The sequence below is a fragment of the Anomaloglossus baeobatrachus genome, chromosome 4 (assembly GCF_048569485.1).
Source record: "Anomaloglossus baeobatrachus isolate aAnoBae1 chromosome 4, aAnoBae1.hap1, whole genome shotgun sequence".
Taxonomy (NCBI): Eukaryota; Metazoa; Chordata; class Amphibia; order Anura; family Aromobatidae; genus Anomaloglossus; species Anomaloglossus baeobatrachus.
The window spans coordinates 315,933,416-315,953,634 of NC_134356.1; the positions used below are offsets into that span (position 1 = coordinate 315,933,416).

The window sequence follows — 20,219 nt, forward strand, 5'->3', positions numbered from 1 at the left end:
CAATAGCAAAGCGTGTCGTGTAGCAGAGCGGCAGAGAGGCGTAGCTCGGGTCGGCGCTGCGCTATAAGTCAGTGCTCGGCTCGCTGCTGGTGGCTGCTGTCTGTCGGCGGGAGGCTGGTAAGTGGCTTTGTGCACGGAGGGGTCAGCGGGCAGGCAGCATTGGGGTCAGTGGAGATTAGGGGGCTCATGTGTACCGAGTGCGCCAGTATCAGGGCAGAGACTCCCGCTATGAATAACGGTCCCCTAGCCGTAAAGTGTCATGTGAGGGCAGTGTACCCATACAATGCACTTATATGATGCCCGGGAGAGCTGCCCTCAGTACTCGGCTCCTGTACACTATTGAGGGGGCGTTAGGGCGCCCCTGGGAGCAGTGGCCGTTACATAACAGAACTGGGCTTTTCTTGCCTCGGGCCCAGTTCACACTGGCGTATTTCACATTCCACACATGGGCTGACTGCCTCTGACCTTATGGCCCCATAGATGGGAGACATTGCCAGACCTGGCATTATGGCCTGTGGCCTCTCACGGCAGCCTGATCTAAGCCTTTGATTGTTAAAGGGGTTGTCTTACAAGTAAAGTTCCTTTTAAGCAATAGATCTTGGAGTAATAATAATCTCCACAATTGGATGTGTTTTTTTTTTTTTTTTAAAAAATAAATGTGTGTGTCCCTGCTATGTTCTGTGTAATGGATGTGTCTGACTGTACAGGGACATGGTCTGATCATACCTCATCTCCTGACTAGGGGAGAAAGTAAAATAGTATGGTATACGGACTGGTAAGCATCAGACCACTGGCTGATTTTTTTTTTGTGAGGTAAACATTGCCATACCTGTTGGGGTTTTTTATTTTTTTTTTTAAAGAAATGTTTTAATTAAAAATGAATTGCCATGCTGTAGTATCCCCTATACTTTTTTTTTTTTTTTTTTTTTATATATATATATATTCTTCCAAGATCAATTTCTTTCCACAGAGAACTGTGGAAAGAAAGCGCAAAATAGGGTCTTATCTGAGAAATACGTGGGGTAATTAAAGAAATTCACTCACCCCGTAAGTTGTGAGAGTCACAACCACTGAGCAGGCAATAAACACGGCCAACGGCAGCAGCACCCAAAACGGCTGATAACAGAGAATGGTGAAGTAGGGCTTGCAAGGCTGCGCCAAATGACCACTCTGAATATGGAGAGTTAATGTTCCTTTATTTCATCTTTAGGTCGACGCGTTTCCGGAGTCTCAGCTCCCTTCCTCAGGACACACAGGACAAAGATTTGATTTACTTTTGTCCTGTGTGTCCTGAGGAAGGGAGCTGAGACTCCGGAAACGCGTCGACCTAAAGATGAAATAAAGGAACATTAACTCTCCATATTCAGAGTGGTCATTTGGCGCAGCCTTGCAAGCCCTACTTCACCATTCTCTAAGATCAATTTCTTTAAAATTGACTGTGGGTAAAAGTACCACAATACTTCAAAGGGAACTTGTCACCAGTTTGTGGCCCTATGAGCCAATGGCACCACCTTTTCACTGTTCTTTTGCTGCATTTTACAAACGTTTCTATTAGCACCTCACCCCCCCCCCCCCCTCCCAAAAAAAAATCCCATTTGATATGCTCTTGTGCTGTATATAAATTAGGGTGGTCTGCTCCAGTGGGCGTTTTCGCAGCGGCGTCTGTCCCTCCTCTGTTACTAGTCATGTCCTCCTGCTTTTGATGTGGATTACGTGTCCTTCGTCCGCATAGTGAACCAAGATCTCACTTCTCTGCACTAGACTCGCAGGCCTATCTGACCCAACAATCCTAATTTATATACAGTGCAGGAGAATATCAAATTGTATTTTTGGGGTCATACAGGGGGAGTCAGGCACTGATGCGCACTTGAAGAATGCAGCAAAAAAAACAGGTGGTGGCATTTGTTCATAGGGTCAAACTGATGGTAGGTTCCCTTTAACTTAATGTTCACCAGCTATTTTGGATCCTGCAAGCCCCATTTTCCGCTTAGCTCTGGCACAGGAGGGTTAGTGAGTGACTATTCAGTCCCCTTCGTACATGTCCGAGCTCTTCTGTCCTGCTTGCTGTTCATTAGAGCGCCCAGGACAAGTACCTCCTGGCTAGCCTTCTAATTTAGGGTCTGTTCACCCCTCATATTTGGGTGAATCCACTGTGAGCTAGAAATCTGGTAGTCATAGTGCAGATGTGACTCCAGCTTCTGTTCCAGTTTCTGTTTCTCCTGGCTGTGGTGATGCTATGTGTATCTCCTGAGGAAAGGATGTGACAACATTCCTTAACCTAACTATGGTTCAGTATATTGGCAGTCAGTGGCCAGAAGACTGTCACCTTTCCCTTATGAGGCAATGATATCCTGACTGCAGACGTTACTGCTGAGGCTTGTAGTGTCGCTCTGGCCACACACCTGCCATGTCACCAAGTCACCTTTCCTTGTGGATGATGACTCAGCACTACTGTAAAGGTGTTAGTCTTCAGACTGGTGATAGAAATATGTGCCAGGAGCTCTAGATGTGGGCAACAGTTGCTGTAGCGCCCAGAAATACCTGAGGATTGTGGATTATTGAAAAAAAACATTTTTTTTTAGAGGTCTAGTATTGTCCCCTGTATTAAGCGTACAGCTTGTGACAAGTGCTCTGATACGTGTGCATTCTGTGTCTGCCTCAATAGCCTGCAATGATTGCCCAATTAGGAATAAGTAATTGTGCCTGACACACTAATCATGGAGAAGCATAATGTGTTGACTCATTCTGGCTTTGTAGAGAGCACTTTATATTGGGTTTGTATATGGAGTCTGACTCATCCAAAACGATCACATTTTTGGAATTCTTGTTTCTAGTATACAATTGGCTTTTATATAGGCTTTGATACAATGAGCTCTAAACATGAGCTAATTTTCTCCCTCAAATTTTTTTTTTTTTTTGTCGGATTACAATTGCAAAAGTGAATACACGGCGACCATCCAGTATAGGGATAGAGAGAATAAAGTTCAACGCCATTGTAATACAATCAGTAGGATCGACCCTCCTAAGGCCGGTTTCACACATCCGGCTTTTCGCTGTTTTGCTAGATTCGGTGCATGCCAGTACAGTGTATACAGTACAATGGCAGTGCGACAAGCGCATGTCACATGCTGTCATGTGACCGGAGCATGTGACCCGGACGTTGCGGCGCTGATGCTGTTCTGTATGCACTGTACTGGTGTGCGCCGAATCCGGCAAAACGGCGAGAAGCCGGATGTGTGAAACTAGCCTAAGCTGTTCGTAGGGGCATATAGGTGATAGGAATCTGAATAAAATGCCTGATCCAATGTCTTATTAAAAAAAAAAATTACATTTCTCTGGAATAAGTAAATGAAATGTTCTCCCCTACATCCCCATTTAGATGACTTGGTCAGTTTGATCCTACTGACAAATTCCCTTTTTAAAGAATAAAGTTTTTTGTTATATGCCCTGAGACCCCATACAATAGGCTCAAAAGTCCTCTTAGGAATAAATGAGCATCTGTGGAGTCAGAAATGCACAGAGTTAATAAAGTGCTCGCGGGAGACATCAGACCTTTTTAAGTCAGACCTGGGCAAGGGGTGGCCCGCGGGCCACATCCGGCCCGCCTTCTGTCTGTGACCGGCCCGCCTTCTGTCTGTGACCGGCCCGCCTTCTGTCTGTGACCGGCCCGCCTTCTGTCTGTGACCGGCCCGCCTTCTGTCTGTGACCGGCCCGCCTTCTGTCTGTGACCGGCCCGCCTTCTGTCTGTGACCGGCCCGCCTTCTGTCTGTGACCGGCCCGCCTTCTGTCTGTGACCGGCCCGCCTTCTGTCTGTGACCGGCCCGCCTTCTGTCTGTGACCGGCCCGCCTTCTGTCTGTGACCGGCCCGCCTTCTGTCTGTGACCGGCCCGCCTTCTGTCTGTGACCGGCCCGCCTTCTGTCTGTGACCGGCCCGCCTTCTGTCTGTGACCGGCCCGCCTTCTGTCTGTGACCGGCCCGCCTTCTGTCTGTGACCGGCCCGCCTTCTGTCTGTGACCGGCCCGCCTTCTGTCTGTGACCGGCCCGCCTTCTGTCTGTGACCGGCCCGCCTTCTGTCTGTGACCGGCCCGCCTTCTGTCTGTGACCGGCCCGCCTTCTGTCTGTGACCGGCCCGCCTTCTGTCTGTGACCGGCCCGCCTTCTGTCTGTGACCGGCCCGCCTTCTGTCTGTGACCGGCCCGCCTTCTGTCTGTGACCGGCCCGCCTTCTGTCTGTGACCGGCCCGCCTTCTGTCTGTGACCGGCCCGCCTTCTGTCTGTGACCGGCCCGCCTTCTGTCTGTGACCGGCCCGCCTTCTGTCTGTGACCGGCCCGCCTTCTGTCTGTGACCGGCCCGCCTTCTGTCTGTGACCGGCCCGCCTTCTGTCTGTGACCGGCCCGCCTTCTGTCTGTGACCGGCCCGCCTTCTGTCTGTGACCGGCCCGCCTTCTGTCTGTGACCGGCCCGCCTTCTGTCTGTGACCGGCCCGCCTTCTGTCTGTGACCGGCCCGCCTTCTGTCTGTGACCGGCCCGCCTTCTGTCTGTGACCGGCCCGCCTTCTGTCTGTGACCGGCCCGCCTTCTGTCTGTGACCGGCCCGCCTTCTGTCTGTGACCGGCCCGCCTTCTGTCTGTGACCGGCCCGCCTTCTGTCTGTGACCGGCCCGCCTTCTGTCTGTGACCGGCCCGCCTTCTGTCTGTGACCGGCCCGCCTTCTGTCTGTGACCGGCCCGCCTTCTGTCTGTGACCGGCCCGCCTTCTGTCTGTGACCGGCCCGCCTTCTGTCTGTGACCGGCCCGCCTTCTGTCTGTGACCGGCCCGCCTTCTGTCTGTGACCGGCCCGCCTTCTGTCTGTGACCGGCCCGCCTTCTGTCTGTGACCGGCCCGCCTTCTGTCTGTGACCGGCCCGCCTTCTGTCTGTGACCGGCCCGCCTTCTGTCTGTGACCGGCCCGCCTTCTGTCTGTGACCGGCCCGCCTTCTGTCTGTGACCGGCCCGCCTTCTGTCTGTGACCGGCCCGCCTTCTGTCTGTGACCGGCCCGCCTTCTGTCTGTGACCGGCCCGCCTTCTGTCTGTGACCGGCCCGCCTTCTGTCTGTGACCGGCCCGCCTTCTGTCTGTGACCGGCCCGCCTTCTGTCTGTGACCGGCCCGCCTTCTGTCTGTGACCGGCCCGCCTTCTGTCTGTGACCGGCCCGCCTTCTGTCTGTGACCGGCCCGCCTTCTGTCTGTGACCGGCCCGCCTTCTGTCTGTGACCGGCCCGCCTTCTGTCTGTGACCGGCCCGCCTTCTGTCTGTGACCGGCCCGCCTTCTGTCTGTGACCGGCCCGCCTTCTGTCTGTGACCGGCCCGCCTTCTGTCTGTGACCGGCCCGCCTTCTGTCTGTGACCGGCCCGCCTTCTGTCTGTGACCGGCCCGCCTTCTGTCTGTGACCGGCCCGCCTTCTGTCTGTGACCGGCCCGCCTTCTGTCTGTGACCGGCCCGCCTTCTGTCTGTGACCGGCCCGCCTTCTGTCTGTGACCGGCCCGCCTTCTGTCTGTGACCGGCCCGCCTTCTGTCTGTGACCGGCCCGCCTTCTGTCTGTGACCGGCCCGCCTTCTGTCTGTGACCGGCCCGCCTTCTGTCTGTGACCGGCCCGCCTTCTGTCTGTGACCGGCCCGCCTTCTGTCTGTGACCGGCCCGCCTTCTGTCTGTGACCGGCCCGCCTTCTGTCTGTGACCGGCCCGCCTTCTGTCTGTGACCGGCCCGCCTTCTGTCTGTGACCGGCCCGCCTTCTGTCTGTGACCGGCCCGCCTTCTGTCTGTGACCGGCCCGCCTTCTGTCTGTGACCGGCCCGCCTTCTGTCTGTGACCGGCCCGCCTTCTGTCTGTGACCGGCCCGCCTTCTGTCTGTGACCGGCCCGCCTTCTGTCTGTGACCGGCCCGCCTTCTGTCTGTGACCGGCCCGCCTTCTGTCTGTGACCGGCCCGCCTTCTGTCTGTGACCGGCCCGCCTTCTGTCTGTGACCGGCCCGCCTTCTGTCTGTGACCGGCCCGCCTTCTGTCTGTGACCGGCCCGCCTTCTGTCTGTGACCGGCCCGCCTTCTGTCTGTGACCGGCCCGCCTTCTGTCTGTGACCGGCCCGCCTTCTGTCTGTGACCGGCCCGCCTTCTGTCTGTGACCGGCCCGCCTTCTGTCTGTGACCGGCCCGCCTTCTGTCTGTGACCGGCCCGCCTTCTGTCTGTGACCGGCCCGCCTTCTGTCTGTGACCGGCCCGCCTTCTGTCTGTGACCGGCCCGCCTTCTGTCTGTGACCGGCCCGCCTTCTGTCTGTGACCGGCCCGCCTTCTGTCTGTGACCGGCCCGCCTTCTGTCTGTGACCGGCCCGCCTTCTGTCTGTGACCGGCCCGCCTTCTGTCTGTGACCGGCCCGCCTTCTGTCTGTGACCGGCCCGCCTTCTGTCTGTGACCGGCCCGCCTTCTGTCTGTGACCGGCCCGCCTTCTGTCTGTGACCGGCCCGCCTTCTGTCTGTGACCGGCCCGCCTTCTGTCTGTGACCGGCCCGCCTTCTGTCTGTGACCGGCCCGCCTTCTGTCTGTGACCGGCCCGCCTTCTGTCTGTGACCGGCCCGCCTTCTGTCTGTGACCGGCCCGCCTTCTGTCTGTGACCGGCCCGCCTTCTGTCTGTGACCGGCCCGCCTTCTGTCTGTGACCGGCCCGCCTTCTGTCTGTGACCGGCCCGCCTTCTGTCTGTGACCGGCCCGCCTTCTGTCTGTGACCGGCCCGCCTTCTGTCTGTGACCGGCCCGCCTTCTGTCTGTGACCGGCCCGCCTTCTGTCTGTGACCGGCCCGCCTTCTGTCTGTGACCGGCCCGCCTTCTGTCTGTGACCGGCCCGCCTTCTGTCTGTGACCGGCCCGCCTTCTGTCTGTGACCGGCCCGCCTTCTGTCTGTGACCGGCCCGCCTTCTGTCTGTGACCGGCCCGCCTTCTGTCTGTGACCGGCCCGCCCATCTTCAGCTGGTGCAGTGGAGCCGGATGTATGTATGTATGTATGTATGTATGTATATAATGTGTGTGTATAGTATAGTGGTGTAGTACATGGGGTGTAGTGATGTAGCTTTATTACAGATGTAGTATATAGGGGTGTAGTACAGTAGTTTATTACAGGTGTATATAGGGGTGTAGTGATGTGGTATATTGCAGGTGGGGTATATGGAGGCGGTGTAGGGATGTAGTGTATTAGGTAGAACTGAGTTACTTATATTAGTCCGGTCCTCTAAGACCATCCCAATTTCTCATGCGGCCCCATGGGAAAATGAATTGCCCACCCCTGTTTTAAGTGATGGGGATTGTGCTGTTCAGGAGCTTGCTGATCTCCATAATTCTACAAAATCTAAAACCAAACCATTCTCCAAACTCCTTTTTCCTGCTTGACTCCCTGCATTACCTTACTATGCTAATAATGCTGACTACTGGTAAATGGCCTGCTGCCGGATGTTGTTAGATGAGCGGTTACCATCACTTGGAGTTTTCATGACCACCCCATGGAAGGTACCTGTATGCTCTTTTGCAAATTCAATATTAAATAATTTTTGGGAAGCCTTTGTTTCAATGTGTCTGATTTGGTTTTCTTTCATCAGTCTTGGCACTTCTTACCACTACTGCAGGCTGTGTCTTCCTAATGGTAGTTTTCACTTCTGTATTCTTAGCTTGCTTCTTCATGTGTTGCGCTTTCATTGCCCACATGGGACATGAGTAACTATAACGGTAAATATTGCCGCTGTATGTGTACACAGCAGGGCAGGCTCTGCTTGTTTCTGCAATCCCCTCTAAGCTTGTTCACGCTAGACCTTGTACCGCCTCAGGGCCCACAATAGACCTGATGCAATCGTCCTCACACCTCCTAACAAGACTTGTTTGTCTTCCAGGAACTTCAGCGATGGCTTCAGCTCAGTCTGTGCTCACATTTGCAGTTTGTATATTATTTATATCTGAAGTCATATTGGCTAAAAAGACTTACTATGACATCTTGGGGGTTCCAAAAAATGCCTCCGAGCGACAGATCAAAAAAGCCTTCCACAAACTGGCCATGAAGTATCATCCTGATAAAAATAAGAGTCCTGATGCTGAAGCAAAGTTTAGAGAAATAGCTGAAGGTAAGCACACGTGATATCCAGGCAGTGTACCATTTTTTTATTTATTTATTTATTTATTTTATTTCACGCACACATTCTTGACTTTGTTCTTTGGCAGTTTAATTTGCTGCCAATGCCACCTTGTTATAAAATGCTCCTAACACCATGCACTGAACAATCTACCAAACTGCAAGCGTTCTACCGATTTTTCCTTCACTGGCACAAGGATGGTTTCATTTGACATTAGGGTGTATTAGAAAGTCTCAACGATCCAGATTTTTGTCCTTATTGAACCATCCTGGTATCACCAAAGGGTTATGTCTGGTTCACTAAGGCCGGTTTCACACATCCGGCTTTTTGCCGTTTTGCCGGATGCGGCGCTCTCCCATACAGTTAATACAGTACAGTGACAGCGCTGTAACTTCCGGGTCACATGCGCCGGTCACATGACAGCATGTGACCGGCGCTTGTTGCGCTGTCACTGTACTGTATTAACTGTACGGGAGAGCGCCGCATCCGGCAAAACGGCAAAAAGCCGGATGTGTGAAACCGGCCTAAAGCTGTTTTAGGCCCTGTGTACGATGCGGATTTTGCCGCGGATTTGCCTCAGAAAATGTATCTAACATTGCTACAGTCATTCCCCAGCAAATCCTATGGCTTTTAAAAAATGCTGTGCGCACACTGCGTGGTTGTGTGTGGTTTTTTTTTTTTTTTTTTACCTGTAGGTGTGGGATTCTTTATGAGGGTCTGGATTTTCCTTAAGAAAAAGGCACTTTCTAGTGCGCACATAGTCTAAAAGGGAGCCTGTCATTCGAACATGCTGTATATAAGACCCCACGCCGTTGTGTAGAACGTAAAATTCACTTTATAATACTTGCCTAAAGGGTCGGTACGGTGCAGATGGGTGGCTCCGTTCTCCGGGTCCGGTGCCTCTTCTTCTGGCCATCTTTGTTGGCCTTCTTCTGAAGCCAAGGTGCATGGTGAATACGTCATCCACACTGGCCGGCATTGAGGTCCTGCACAGGCGCACTTTGGTCTGCCCTGAACAGTACAACGCCGGTGCGTGTGCATGACGTAGGACGTGTCATGCACCCCGGCTTCACAAGGAGGACAAAGATGGCCGAAAGAGGAGGTGCCGGTACTGGAGAACTGAGCCACCCTTCTACCGTACCAACAAACTATAAAGGCATTTTTACACTCTACACAGCAGCTTGGGTTCTTATATACAGCATTCTAACGTGCTGTACATAAGAGCCCAGTGGTGGTGGCCGCAGCTTATAGGCCCAAAATCTGCTGACAGGTTCCCTTTAAGTGTAAAGTTGTAGCTGCAGTGTGGGCACTAAAATGCAGTTGTATGATGCCCTGTAAAGCCAACGTGCCTTCGTAAGTCTGAGGATGTGGTTGACATCACAGATCTTTGCAGCGTATCATATGGGGTTGTGAGGGAAATATTTTCTTCTCTTGGTCCCCACTTGAAGTTTCATTTTCTGACCGTGTCAACCTGAGGCTAGCTGAATGTAAAAGGTGTCTGTAGTAAAAAGCCCCAAACACATTAGACTGGTTCGATGCATTAAAATCTAACCAAAAATAGTCCCATTATAGATCTAGTCAATATGTCCTCAAATATTAGTGTTAAAAGCAGACCAGATTAACCCTCTCACACTCCATGCCATATCATTACATCAGTCTGTCAGGGACTTCGGAGTAGATTCAGAAGCAGCCTGATTCCAAGAGAAAAGGCCAGATATTATGTAGCTGTCACTTGATTCCAACAGCACGGATTGGTATGTACAATGATCGCTGCCCCTTACCATTTTACTTTAAACTTTTTTTTTTTTTTTGCCACTTTTTCTCTGCCATCGGCAGTCAGAAATCGGACGTATGTGATCGGCGCTCCTGTACATGATGGTGCATATAGGGGCCTTAAGTTTGGACCTGGGGCTGTGTTCCTTTGTCTATCATCTGAATTTTAGTTTTCACTAGAAATATTGGTGTTTCCTGCGGCGGTAAACGGCAGCTATCTAACTAAACATCCTTATTATTGGTAATCGTAGCACACCTTGGTATTGCCTACTCTTAAGACTTCATAGCAATAAGTCATGCATATGTTGTGCTGATTGTGAATATTGCTGTCGTATTTAACTTTTTGTGTCTATATTTTTCCTAATGCAGCGTATGAGGTTCTATCTGATGACAATAAACGCAAGGAATACGACCAGTTCGGCCATGATACTTTCACCGCTGGAGGGAGAGGCGGCAGCGAAAAGCATTTCCACCAACCTTTCAATTTTAACTTTGATGATCTGTTTAAAGACTTTGAATTCTTCGGGGAGAGCCAAAACACTAGATCAAAGAGACACTTCGACAATGCCCACTTTAGGAGCCAGCAAGATCCTTCCAATAGGCACAGACGCCCTTTTGATGACTTTGGCTTTGGGGGCAGTTTATTTAATGACATGTTTGAAGATATGGAAAAGATGTTTACATTCAATAGTTTTGGGAACTCTCAGCGGCAGAATGTCAGAACAGACGGCAGTTTCCAGGGATCGAGCAAGCACTGCAGAACTGTCACTCAGCGGCGAGGAAACATGGTGACGACCTACACAGATTGTTCAGGGCAATGACAGCCTGACATGCAAGAAGCCTATGAACTCAAACCCAATAAAGCTTTACCCGTAGAATCAAAGTGCTGCAATGAGCAGCTAAACAGAGTATACCACAAATGGCAGGAAAACTGCTGCCGCATGCTTTGTGACCGGTGTGATCTAACCAGATAGGGTGCTATTGACTGCCATTGGCATAACATTAACTTATTTTAGGTTGAGTGATAAACTGCTAACCCGGTATATAACTTAGGCTGCCATTAGAAAGGTAACACACTATGCATGGCATGCTCCACTAGTTTTCCTTAGCTTTAATATATTTTGAATAATCTGGGCTACAACACTTTAGGTTTCTGATGAGTGATCTAAAGTCACTGCTTTCCTTTCCTCCAAATCTGTGCAATTTGTTCCCACTTTGCTTGTTTTACAAAGTATTGTAAACTGCATAAATTTGCATTACTTCAGCCTTAAGGCCCATTGGTACAGTAGCTTGATGGCTTTTACAGCTTGTTGGGGAAACACTTCTATTGTTTGCACATTTATAACTGGGTAATCTGGCCCTGATCACTTCAATACCAGGCGGACAGTGGGGCTTGTGATGTCTACACCTATCGGCTGCTATTGTACACCTTTCCTATTAGAATAGGACAGGCGCATGTAATCTGGATGATAGCTGTAGACTTGGTGTGAGAGTGGTCAGATTAGCTCTTGAAAGGGTACTCGTCAATCGATTAATGCTGCCCAAACCTCAGGCCTCATGGATCTGAGCCTGGCTGCACTAGTCTGATATGCTGGTGCTCCAGAGAAAACTCCAATGCTCCACACAGGAGAGACTACACAAGCACAAAGCTGTTTCTCTCTATGTACACACTGAGTTTTCTCTGCAACACTTGTCATTTCAGCGAAAAAATATACCTGGCTGCAAATGTGCAGCCAAGTTCTGATTCTTGCTACTTGTGGTATGAGCAACATGTATCCAAGTGACAGGTTCCCTTTACTAATAGAAATCCAGAAGCCAATCTGCTGTAATTCCTACTTTATATTAGCGATTATCTGTGTGCCAATATGACCATTTAAGTCCAGCTTCAGAATGCTGTATTTCAGTCTGTATTCGAAGCAGAATGCATGGACTGACCTTGGGTCTGCCAACCTCATGGGCCTATATGGAGCTGTAAGTTTGGGTCTGGAGACCCTTGGTAAGTCCGCGCATTACATTCTTTATACGGACTGTGATATACTGCTTTCTGAACTTTTCCTAAAACTGTTGGTTATGTCTTCCTGAGGCTAGCTCATGTTCTGTTTCTACAGCACCTTCTCCTGTTCCTTCCTATCATAGAAGGTAACCTAGCTTCCATGATACAAGCAATACATCTTTGGCTTGTCCAGATGTTGAACACTTAAGATGTGCAATATTTTTACACTTCCCATTGTGTAGCTTAATTTGTGTTTAAAGTTCAGATGTTCTATTTTTGTGTTGTGTTTTTATTACTGCACTTTCCTTGGCATATTCCATAGGAATATTAATCCTATGGATAGAAATGCCACTTGTCTTTACTCATGTAACATGAGTGAAAATAAATAAATATATATGATTACTTAATTTGGGCTCTCCTGACTGGTGTGTTGTGTGTTTTTTGTTTTTCTTCTTCTTGTGGGAGGAGGGTTTTGTTGTAGAAAAATCATGTGTTTTATTAGGGCTGTGAAAGACTACAATGCACGGACTCCTGGCCAGAGTGTGAAAGCATAATATATTTCTGTAATCCTGTCACGCTTGGCATGGGAGACCTGCGGCGGCTAGTCAGTGCATTGTGGTCCATGTACAGACTGGTTGTTGGGCTCCCGACCCAAGTCTGACAGGTGTGTGTGTATATGTATGTATGTATGTATGTATGTATGTATGTGTATATATGTATGTATATGTGTGTATATCTCTCTATTTCTCGCTCTCTCTATTTCTCTCTTCCATAGTGGTTACTCGCTAATACCGCCCCTCGCACATTACACATGCGGCTCGCCCCTCCCCCCCCCCCACACCTTTGCACATTACACACACACAGCTCTGTTATATCCACACTCTAAATCCTTCCTGACCCCACACAAACTCCACCTGATCTAGCACCATGACAACCAGCACAGCAGAGTCCTGCATACACTGAGGAACTGAACATGTGACCTACCCTCCATGTGACATAATCACAGGTCCTGTAAGCACAGAGACAAATCCTGCTGTGTACATTGCACACTCTGAGAGCTGTATACCAGGGAAGGGAGATGTAAACCCTTGGGAAAGGGGGTGGGGGGGAGATGTATACCCTTGAGCCGAGTGTTGGCTGGTGGAGAACAGCTAGCAGAAATATATGAAGCAGTCACGCTCTGGTATGGAGAGCCTTGCCAAGTCTGTTCAGACTGTTGCACGAACATCTGAAGGAGCCCCTAAGTGGGCTATATATATCTATATTTGTCTGATCTTTACTTTTGACTAAAGGTTCTAACCTCTGGTAATTTTTTTTTTTTCTTTTCTTCTAAATCTCTGCCCAATTCCCTACGGTAAGTGAATGTAAGTTTTTGTTGGGCTTCATGCAGTGTTGATGTTTCTCTGTGGATAGTGAGCAGGTTGGGATCAAGTCTTCCAGAGTCCCATAGCTGTTAGTTGTGAGGGGGGAGTGGGCCACTCCTCTCCGTCTTCTGGTAACCCAATGACCTGATCACGGGGCAGCTGGAAGTCACTTGATAACCTCAGGATCTGCCATGTATGGAGGCCTGTTAGAGCCAGCCCCAAGCAGGGTCCAACAAGTTCTGGTATTGTGACATTGACGTGTAATATATTGCCATGTGCATGGCAATGAAGTATACCAGTCATCAGGCCAATAAGTTAGTCCTATTGAGAGGCTGTGTTTTTTTGTTTTTAAAAGTGCACACATCTGGCACAGCATGGTAGTACAAAGGCTCATCTTTCTTCCAACACCCTCGCCTCAAAAGAAATGCAGAAATGTCATGAGTAAATAATGTACACTGGTGTTTCACTGACAAAGTTGTGGTGGGGTAAGAAGTAGCAGTTGCAGAGAATAGGCTCTGTGTGTTTGTCTGTTAAGAGGCAGGCAGTAAAAAATAAAAATCTACCTCTCGTCCAAATCACCATGGAGGAGGGTGATAGAAGTATTCAAAACTGGGCATAAAATAACTTAATGCAAGTAAACCTGTGCAGGAATGCGAAGTTATATAATTTTATTAATCGTATTGCACATGAATAAACAGTTGGATATATAGACTAAAAATACCCACTCTGGAGTATTCTAACAGCACTCACTGCACCTGGTAGCTAAAATAAAGTAGCTAAAAATATAACTTATACGTATGATAATTTTGAAAAGTGACCTGTTAGAGCGTCTGTGTGCAGTCCATGGTACATTCGTGACGGATTCCTGGATGTGCAACGGTTTGCTTGCGCTCTGGTTGGTGAATCCAGACGTAGGACAGCCAGTCTTTTAAAACGTGTTTGTTTACTGAGCCCCACAGGACACCGTAATGAATCACAGGTTATTTGTGATGAGCGAGCATGCTCGTTACTTAATACAGCATCGGGATTCTCAGGTGTGAATTGAGTACCAATATAATGGAAGTCAATGGGACAACGGACAAAAAAAACGGACATGCCTGCGTGTGTGCGTGCGGAGCCACGGGGGCTCATACGGTCCATGTGAAAACAGACGTGTGAGTAACCACAAATAATGAGTACGTGTGTCATCCGTGTCAAAAACGGATGTCACACGTACCTGAAACAAGGACGTCTGAAACCAGCCTAAGACTCGAGAAAGCAGAAGTCACTCCAGTGGTGTGTGACCTAGCCAGAGCTTGAAAAGCAGAACAAAACCATTTTGGCATTAAACGCTGCAGTTGAAAAAGCAGCAAAAAAGCAGGTAAAAAGCAACGTGGACACAGCCTGAAGGGTACTTTACACACTGCGACCTCGCTAGCGATCTCGTTAGCGATGTCAAATTCTACATCGCAAGTGCGATCTTTCGAGATCGCACATGCGTAAAATAACCTATGTGCGATCTCAAAAGATCGCACTTGCGATCTAGAATTTCACATCGCTAACGAGATCGCTAGCAAGGTCGCAGCTTGTAAAGTACCCTCAACACATCAGTGAAGAACGTCTGTGTTTTTCACTGACGTGTGCAACAGGCCTTAGACATGTGGAGTAGCAACTTTGGACAGCTACACAATTTGCCTTTCATGGCCCTCTGTGAATGGTTTGGACTACAATAATTCACTTTTGCAATCAGGACTGCTAGTGAAGCCAATGTTGGGCACTATGTCTAGTGTCACCAACATTTGGTGGAAATCCAACTCCTGCATCCTCCTTAATGAACATGACCCCATCATCATGTAACAGGGCTTTGTGGACACTCCCCACCCTCAGTCATTTAAAGCCTTGTAAAGGTAGATGTTTGCAAGCTCTTATAGCTGCTGGGCAGGGGCCACATAAGCCATACAGCAGATAGGTTGCTACTCTACTTAAAATAGCAAATCTCATGATAGGTTGCTCCCTGTTGACTGCAACTGGGCCTTGTTATAAGCAACAGTGGCTGGAACATTCTGGCTGCACTACGTTTGAGCAAAGTATGTCATTCTCCCTACATGGCATACATGCACTTGAGATCATTTGAACATTTAAGGCTATGTTCATGATATGCAGCCCAAAAAAAACGCACTCACGGCAAAAATGCATGTGTTTTTGACGCGTTTTTATCGCATTTTGCCCAAAGCGGTTTTTAACTCAAATTTATTGACTGGAAGGGCTCAAAAACGCTGGAAAAACGCAAAAGGATTTGACATGCTGCATCTTCAAAAACGCAGCCAAGATGCAGCCAAAAAAAGATCCACTGTGTGGACAACAAAAGAGAAATCTCATAGACTTTGCTGGAGAAGGAAATGCATGCATTTAGGTGCATCTTTGTGGCCTCAAAAATACACTAAAAACGCAGTAAAAGATGCCCTGTGTGAACATAGCCTAAAGCTGTGCCTGTGTTAGGACCTGTGCGCACACTGCGTTTTTACCCGCGTTTTCTGTGCGTTTTTGCTGCAGAAATTTCTTGAGAAATTCTTGTTTCTGCAGACATTCCCCAGCAAAACCTATGGAAAAAAAAAATAGCTGTGCGCAGTGAGTTTTTTTTTTTTTCTCAAGAACATTCTTTCTGCAGAATTTCTTGAGAAAAAGAATGAGCATGTCACTTCTTTTCTGCAGGTACCTGCGTTTTTTGCCATAGATAATGGTAAAAAAAACGCAGGGACCAACCTGCGGAAAAAACCTTATAAAAAACGCGGTAAAAACGCATGCGTTTTTCTGTGTGTTATTGGTGCGTTTTTAGCACGCAAGTGCGCTAATCTTTCAGACTCTCAAGAAATTTCTGGAGAAAAATCCTTTTGCTAGTGTGCACAGGGCCAAAAACAGAGAGGGATTCAATATTGTCCTCGGAGACCTCAGTGAGGCCTCATTCAGGCATCAGTATTTTTCACATATGAAAAAACCAGACCATTCTGGCTGCACTATGTGAAAAACTCGGATAGCACTTGTATGAGAATAACAAGACGAATGATCCTTTACACACTTGTGTTATGGACAATTAAAGACTTTGCAGTCTTTTGTTTTCAGTTTGTGTCAAATTGATTTTCCTTGTATTTAATTTTTGAGAAAAAAGAAATGAACCTGGTGAATTCAAATTTCACAAGATTCACTTCACTTATAGCACACACATTGCGCGGCTGCACTTTGTGCTATGCTTTTAATCCAGTCATAATAGCTTGCAAGTAATTACACTTGCTTCATTCTGTCATTTTTTGTTTCTTTGCAAAATGTATGTACCCAAAAATGGTACTGAAATATGTCCTCAAAAATATAAACAAGCTGTCTATTGAAACAAAGCGTTATAGGTCTCAGAAAATTGCTACTCTCCCCCCAAAAAGAAATCAAGAAACTTATATTTTTTTGCAAAAGCACTTTACCATAACACAATAAAATGAAAGTAACACCATAATTCTATCAATTGGAATAAAGTCTATGTAGTGAGTGGTGTTCACCACATTATCTAAAAAAAAAATCCTAAAGTTATGTTTTTTTTTAATCTTTCTGCCTTCCAATTAGTGTAACAAAAATGATTTACATATTTGTATCGTTACATAGGTTAAAAAAAAGGCCTAGGTCCATCTAGTTCAACTTTCCTCCACCAATTATACATTTGATCACTTAAGGGGGCTTTACACGCTACGACATCGCTAATGCGAACTCGTTGGGGTCACGGAATTGGTGACGCACATCCGGCCGCATTAGCGATGCCGTTGCGTGTGACACCGATGAGCGATTTTGCATCGTTGCAAAAACGTGCAAAATCGCTCATCGGTGACATGGGGATCCATTCTCAAAAATCGTTACTGCAGCAGTAACGAGGTTGTTCCTCGTTCCTGCGGCAGCACACATCGCTCCGTGTGACGCCGCAGGAACGAGGAAGCTCTCCTTACCTGCCTCCCGGTCGCTATGCGGAAGGAAGGAGGTGGGCGGGATGTTATGTCCCGCTCATCTCCGCCCCTCCGCTGCTATTGGGCGGCCGCTCAGTGACGTCGCTGTGACGTTGCACGGACCGCCCCCTTAGGAAGGAGGCGGTTCGCCGGTCATAGCGACGTCGCCGGGCAGGTAAGTATGTGTGACGGGTCTGGGCGATGTTGTGCGGCACAGGCAGCGATTTGCCCGTGCCGCACAACCGATGGGGGCGGGTACACACACTAGCGATATTGGGACCGATATCGCAGTGTGTAAAGCCCGCTTAAGTCATGTATAACGGACAATGTTGTGTGTACTGAGAAAATCATCCAGCCCTTTTTTAAAAGCTGTTATAGTATCAGCCATTACTACCTCTTGTGGTAGGGCATTCCACAGTCTGACTGCTCTAACTGTAAAGAACCCGTTCCTATTTAGCTGTCGGAATCGCTTTTCTTCCACTCGCAGTGAGTGCCCCCTGGTCCCATGGTATTTGTTCTCCATGTCATGACCTGAGTGTCTTCTTGTTCCTCTCAACCAGTCGATCTCGTGTCTCATAATACACACCAGGTTATACCCCCTAACGTCCGGGAAATTGATTCCTCCCTCCTCCACTGACTTCATCAATGTGCGTAATTTTATTCTGGGTTTCCTTCCCCTCCACACAAAATCCGCATATGATGCGTTGAGTCTGTTAACATCTTTTAGTTTTAATAGTAGCGGAATTGTCTGAAAGGGATACAGCAGCCTAGGAAAGCTCATCATTTTTATCAAGTGGCATCTTGCCAGCAATGGTAAGGGTAAGCCTTTCCATCCCCTTAGTTGTGTTATGGTTTTCCTGATCAGCGGGCCATAATTCATTTTATAAATTGTTTCCACCGTTCTCCCTATCTGCATTCCCAGATATTTGATTGATGTCTGTGCTCTAGGGATCCCACATATACAACCATCTCTCAGATTTCTCCCAACAATACCGTCACCTCCCCTCAAGAACAAGATCTCACACTTCTTTTTGTTTAACTTAAAGCCTGAGAATGATCCAAATTTTTCAATCATGTCAAGGGTTTGGGGTAAGTCCACGCCTGGGTTTCCCACATACAGTATCACATCATCAGCAAAAAGCGCTATCTTCATTCCTGCCCCCCTAATTTTGATCCCTTTGAAGCTGTTAGGACCCTGGAGAACTCTAGATAATGGCTCAATTGCCAGGTTAAATAGTAGGGGAGATAGCGGGCAGCCCTGCCTCGTCCCCTTCATCAGGGGGAACACTTCCGACAGGAAGCCCAGGGTATGTATCCTTGCTCCCGAGTTGGCATATAAACTTCTGATGTAAAGTCTCATTTTACCGGTAATTCTTATGGCCTCCATCACCTTATCTAGCCAGTTCCAATTAACATTATCGAACGCTTTCTCAGCGTCGAGTGTAACTAAAGCAGGTTTTTCCCCTCCCTCGGCATGCCCCAATATAACCGCATCTACCACTAAGATCGTCTTCCTGATGTTGGTAACCGCATTTCTCCCTTTGATAAACCCTACCTGATGTTCGGAGATTATCCTAGGCAAAATAAGTGCTAGTCTATCGGCCATGATTTTGGACATTATTTTAAAATCCTGATTAATGAGCGATATGGGTCTGTAACTAGAGGGATCATCTAGGTCTTTGTTACCCTTCCGGAGTAATTTAATGTATGCTATGTTGGCATTTCTAGGGATTTCTGTTCCTCCCAGGATTGCATTAATAACTGAGGTTAAGTCCGGTGCAATTAGATCCCTAAGTGCTTTATAAAATTCGCTATTAAAACCGTCAGGTCCTGGCGCTTTATTGGTGTTAAGCTCCCGATTGTTCTTGTTACCTCCACTGAAATGTCTGCATTTAGGGCTCCCAGTTCTTCCTCCGTTAAGCTAGGCATTTGAGCTTGTCTTAACCAATCATCCCCGTCAGTGAAATCATTGTTTCTGACCCATATAGCTTTCTATAGTATTCCCCCAGCACCTTGTTGATATCTTTGGGATCTGTGGTTACCCCCCCTCCCTTTGTTTTCATTTTGGAGATTACCGTTGATTTTCTGCTACCCCTTGCTAAATTTGCCAACATTCTCCCTGCCTTATTGCCGAATCTATGAAGATCGTCTTCCTTGTGAGACCAAAAGAGTTGTTCCTTTTTTTTGGCCCACTCGTCAAAGCCCCTCTTTGCCTCCCACCATCTGTCCCTTGCCGAACTAGACCTATCTACCAGATAATTTGTAAATGCTAGCTGCACTGCTTCACTATGGGAGTTATATTTCTCGTTCATCCTCCTTTTGATCATGGCCGCATATCCCACCAAACGTCCCCTCAGAACCGCTTTTGCCGTTTCCCAGAACATTACTGGAGTTTCCCTGTGTTCCTTGTTGTCCTCTGTGAACTCTTCCCACCACTCTCGCAGTATCTTGTGAAAATTATCCTGTCTGAGGAGGAATGACGGGAATCTCCATATAATGTCAGAACCTCTCCTGAAATTCTCTCTGATGTCCACTCTTACCGGACTGTGATCAGAGATCACTATATTCTTAATCACGCAGTTATTTGCTCCATTCACAAGATCCCGAGACATCCAAATCTGATCTATGCGCGACCAGCTGTCATGTGGGTAGGAGAAGTGTGTATATTCCCTATCAAGTGGGTGGGTTAGCCTCCATATATCTTTTAGCCCTATATCTTCTAATGATACATCCCTGTTTACCATTCTCTTGTCCCCGGGACCCTTCTCCCCTACCCCCTCCCCTCTCCTTCTGTCTTCAGCCGAGTTCGGTACTGTGTTGAAGTCTCCCGCCACTATGATGTTGGGTGCCTCATCTGAGAGTATGATAGCTTTCATATTATCATGAAACGTAATCTGATGCAAGTTTGGACCATACACATTGTAAACTGAGTGTGCCCGCTGGACTAGTAATTGTTAGATGTTGCCACCTTCCCTGATCATCCTCCTCGTGAGCCACTACT

The 20,219-nt window shown here is 48.0% G+C and overlaps 1 protein-coding gene across 1 annotated transcript; it reads left to right on the forward strand.

The window, feature by feature from the left end:
* The first annotated feature begins 26 nt into the window (after window positions 1–26).
* DNAJB9 (DnaJ heat shock protein family (Hsp40) member B9) lies at window positions 27–12,293 on the forward strand. Its single transcript, XM_075342493.1, has 3 exons — window positions 27–117; window positions 7,893–8,120; window positions 10,272–12,293. Exons 2-3 carry the CDS (start codon window positions 7,904–7,906, stop codon window positions 10,721–10,723), a joined length of 669 nt encoding a protein of 222 aa, XP_075198608.1. The 5' UTR covers window positions 27–117; window positions 7,893–7,903; the 3' UTR covers window positions 10,724–12,293.
* The last annotated feature ends 7,926 nt before the right edge of the window (window positions 12,294–20,219 follow it).

What these genes read in the sequence shown, in the direction of transcription:
- DNAJB9 (XM_075342493.1), top strand. Translation starts at nt 7,904, where the DNA reads ATGGCTTCAGCTCAGTCTGTGCTCACATTTGCAGTTTGTATATTATTT. An exon ending in GTTTAGAGAAATAGCTGAAG is followed by an intron (nt 8,121 to 10,271) that starts GTAAGCACACGT and finishes TTCCTAATGCAG; the next exon opens with CGTATGAGGTTCTATCTGAT.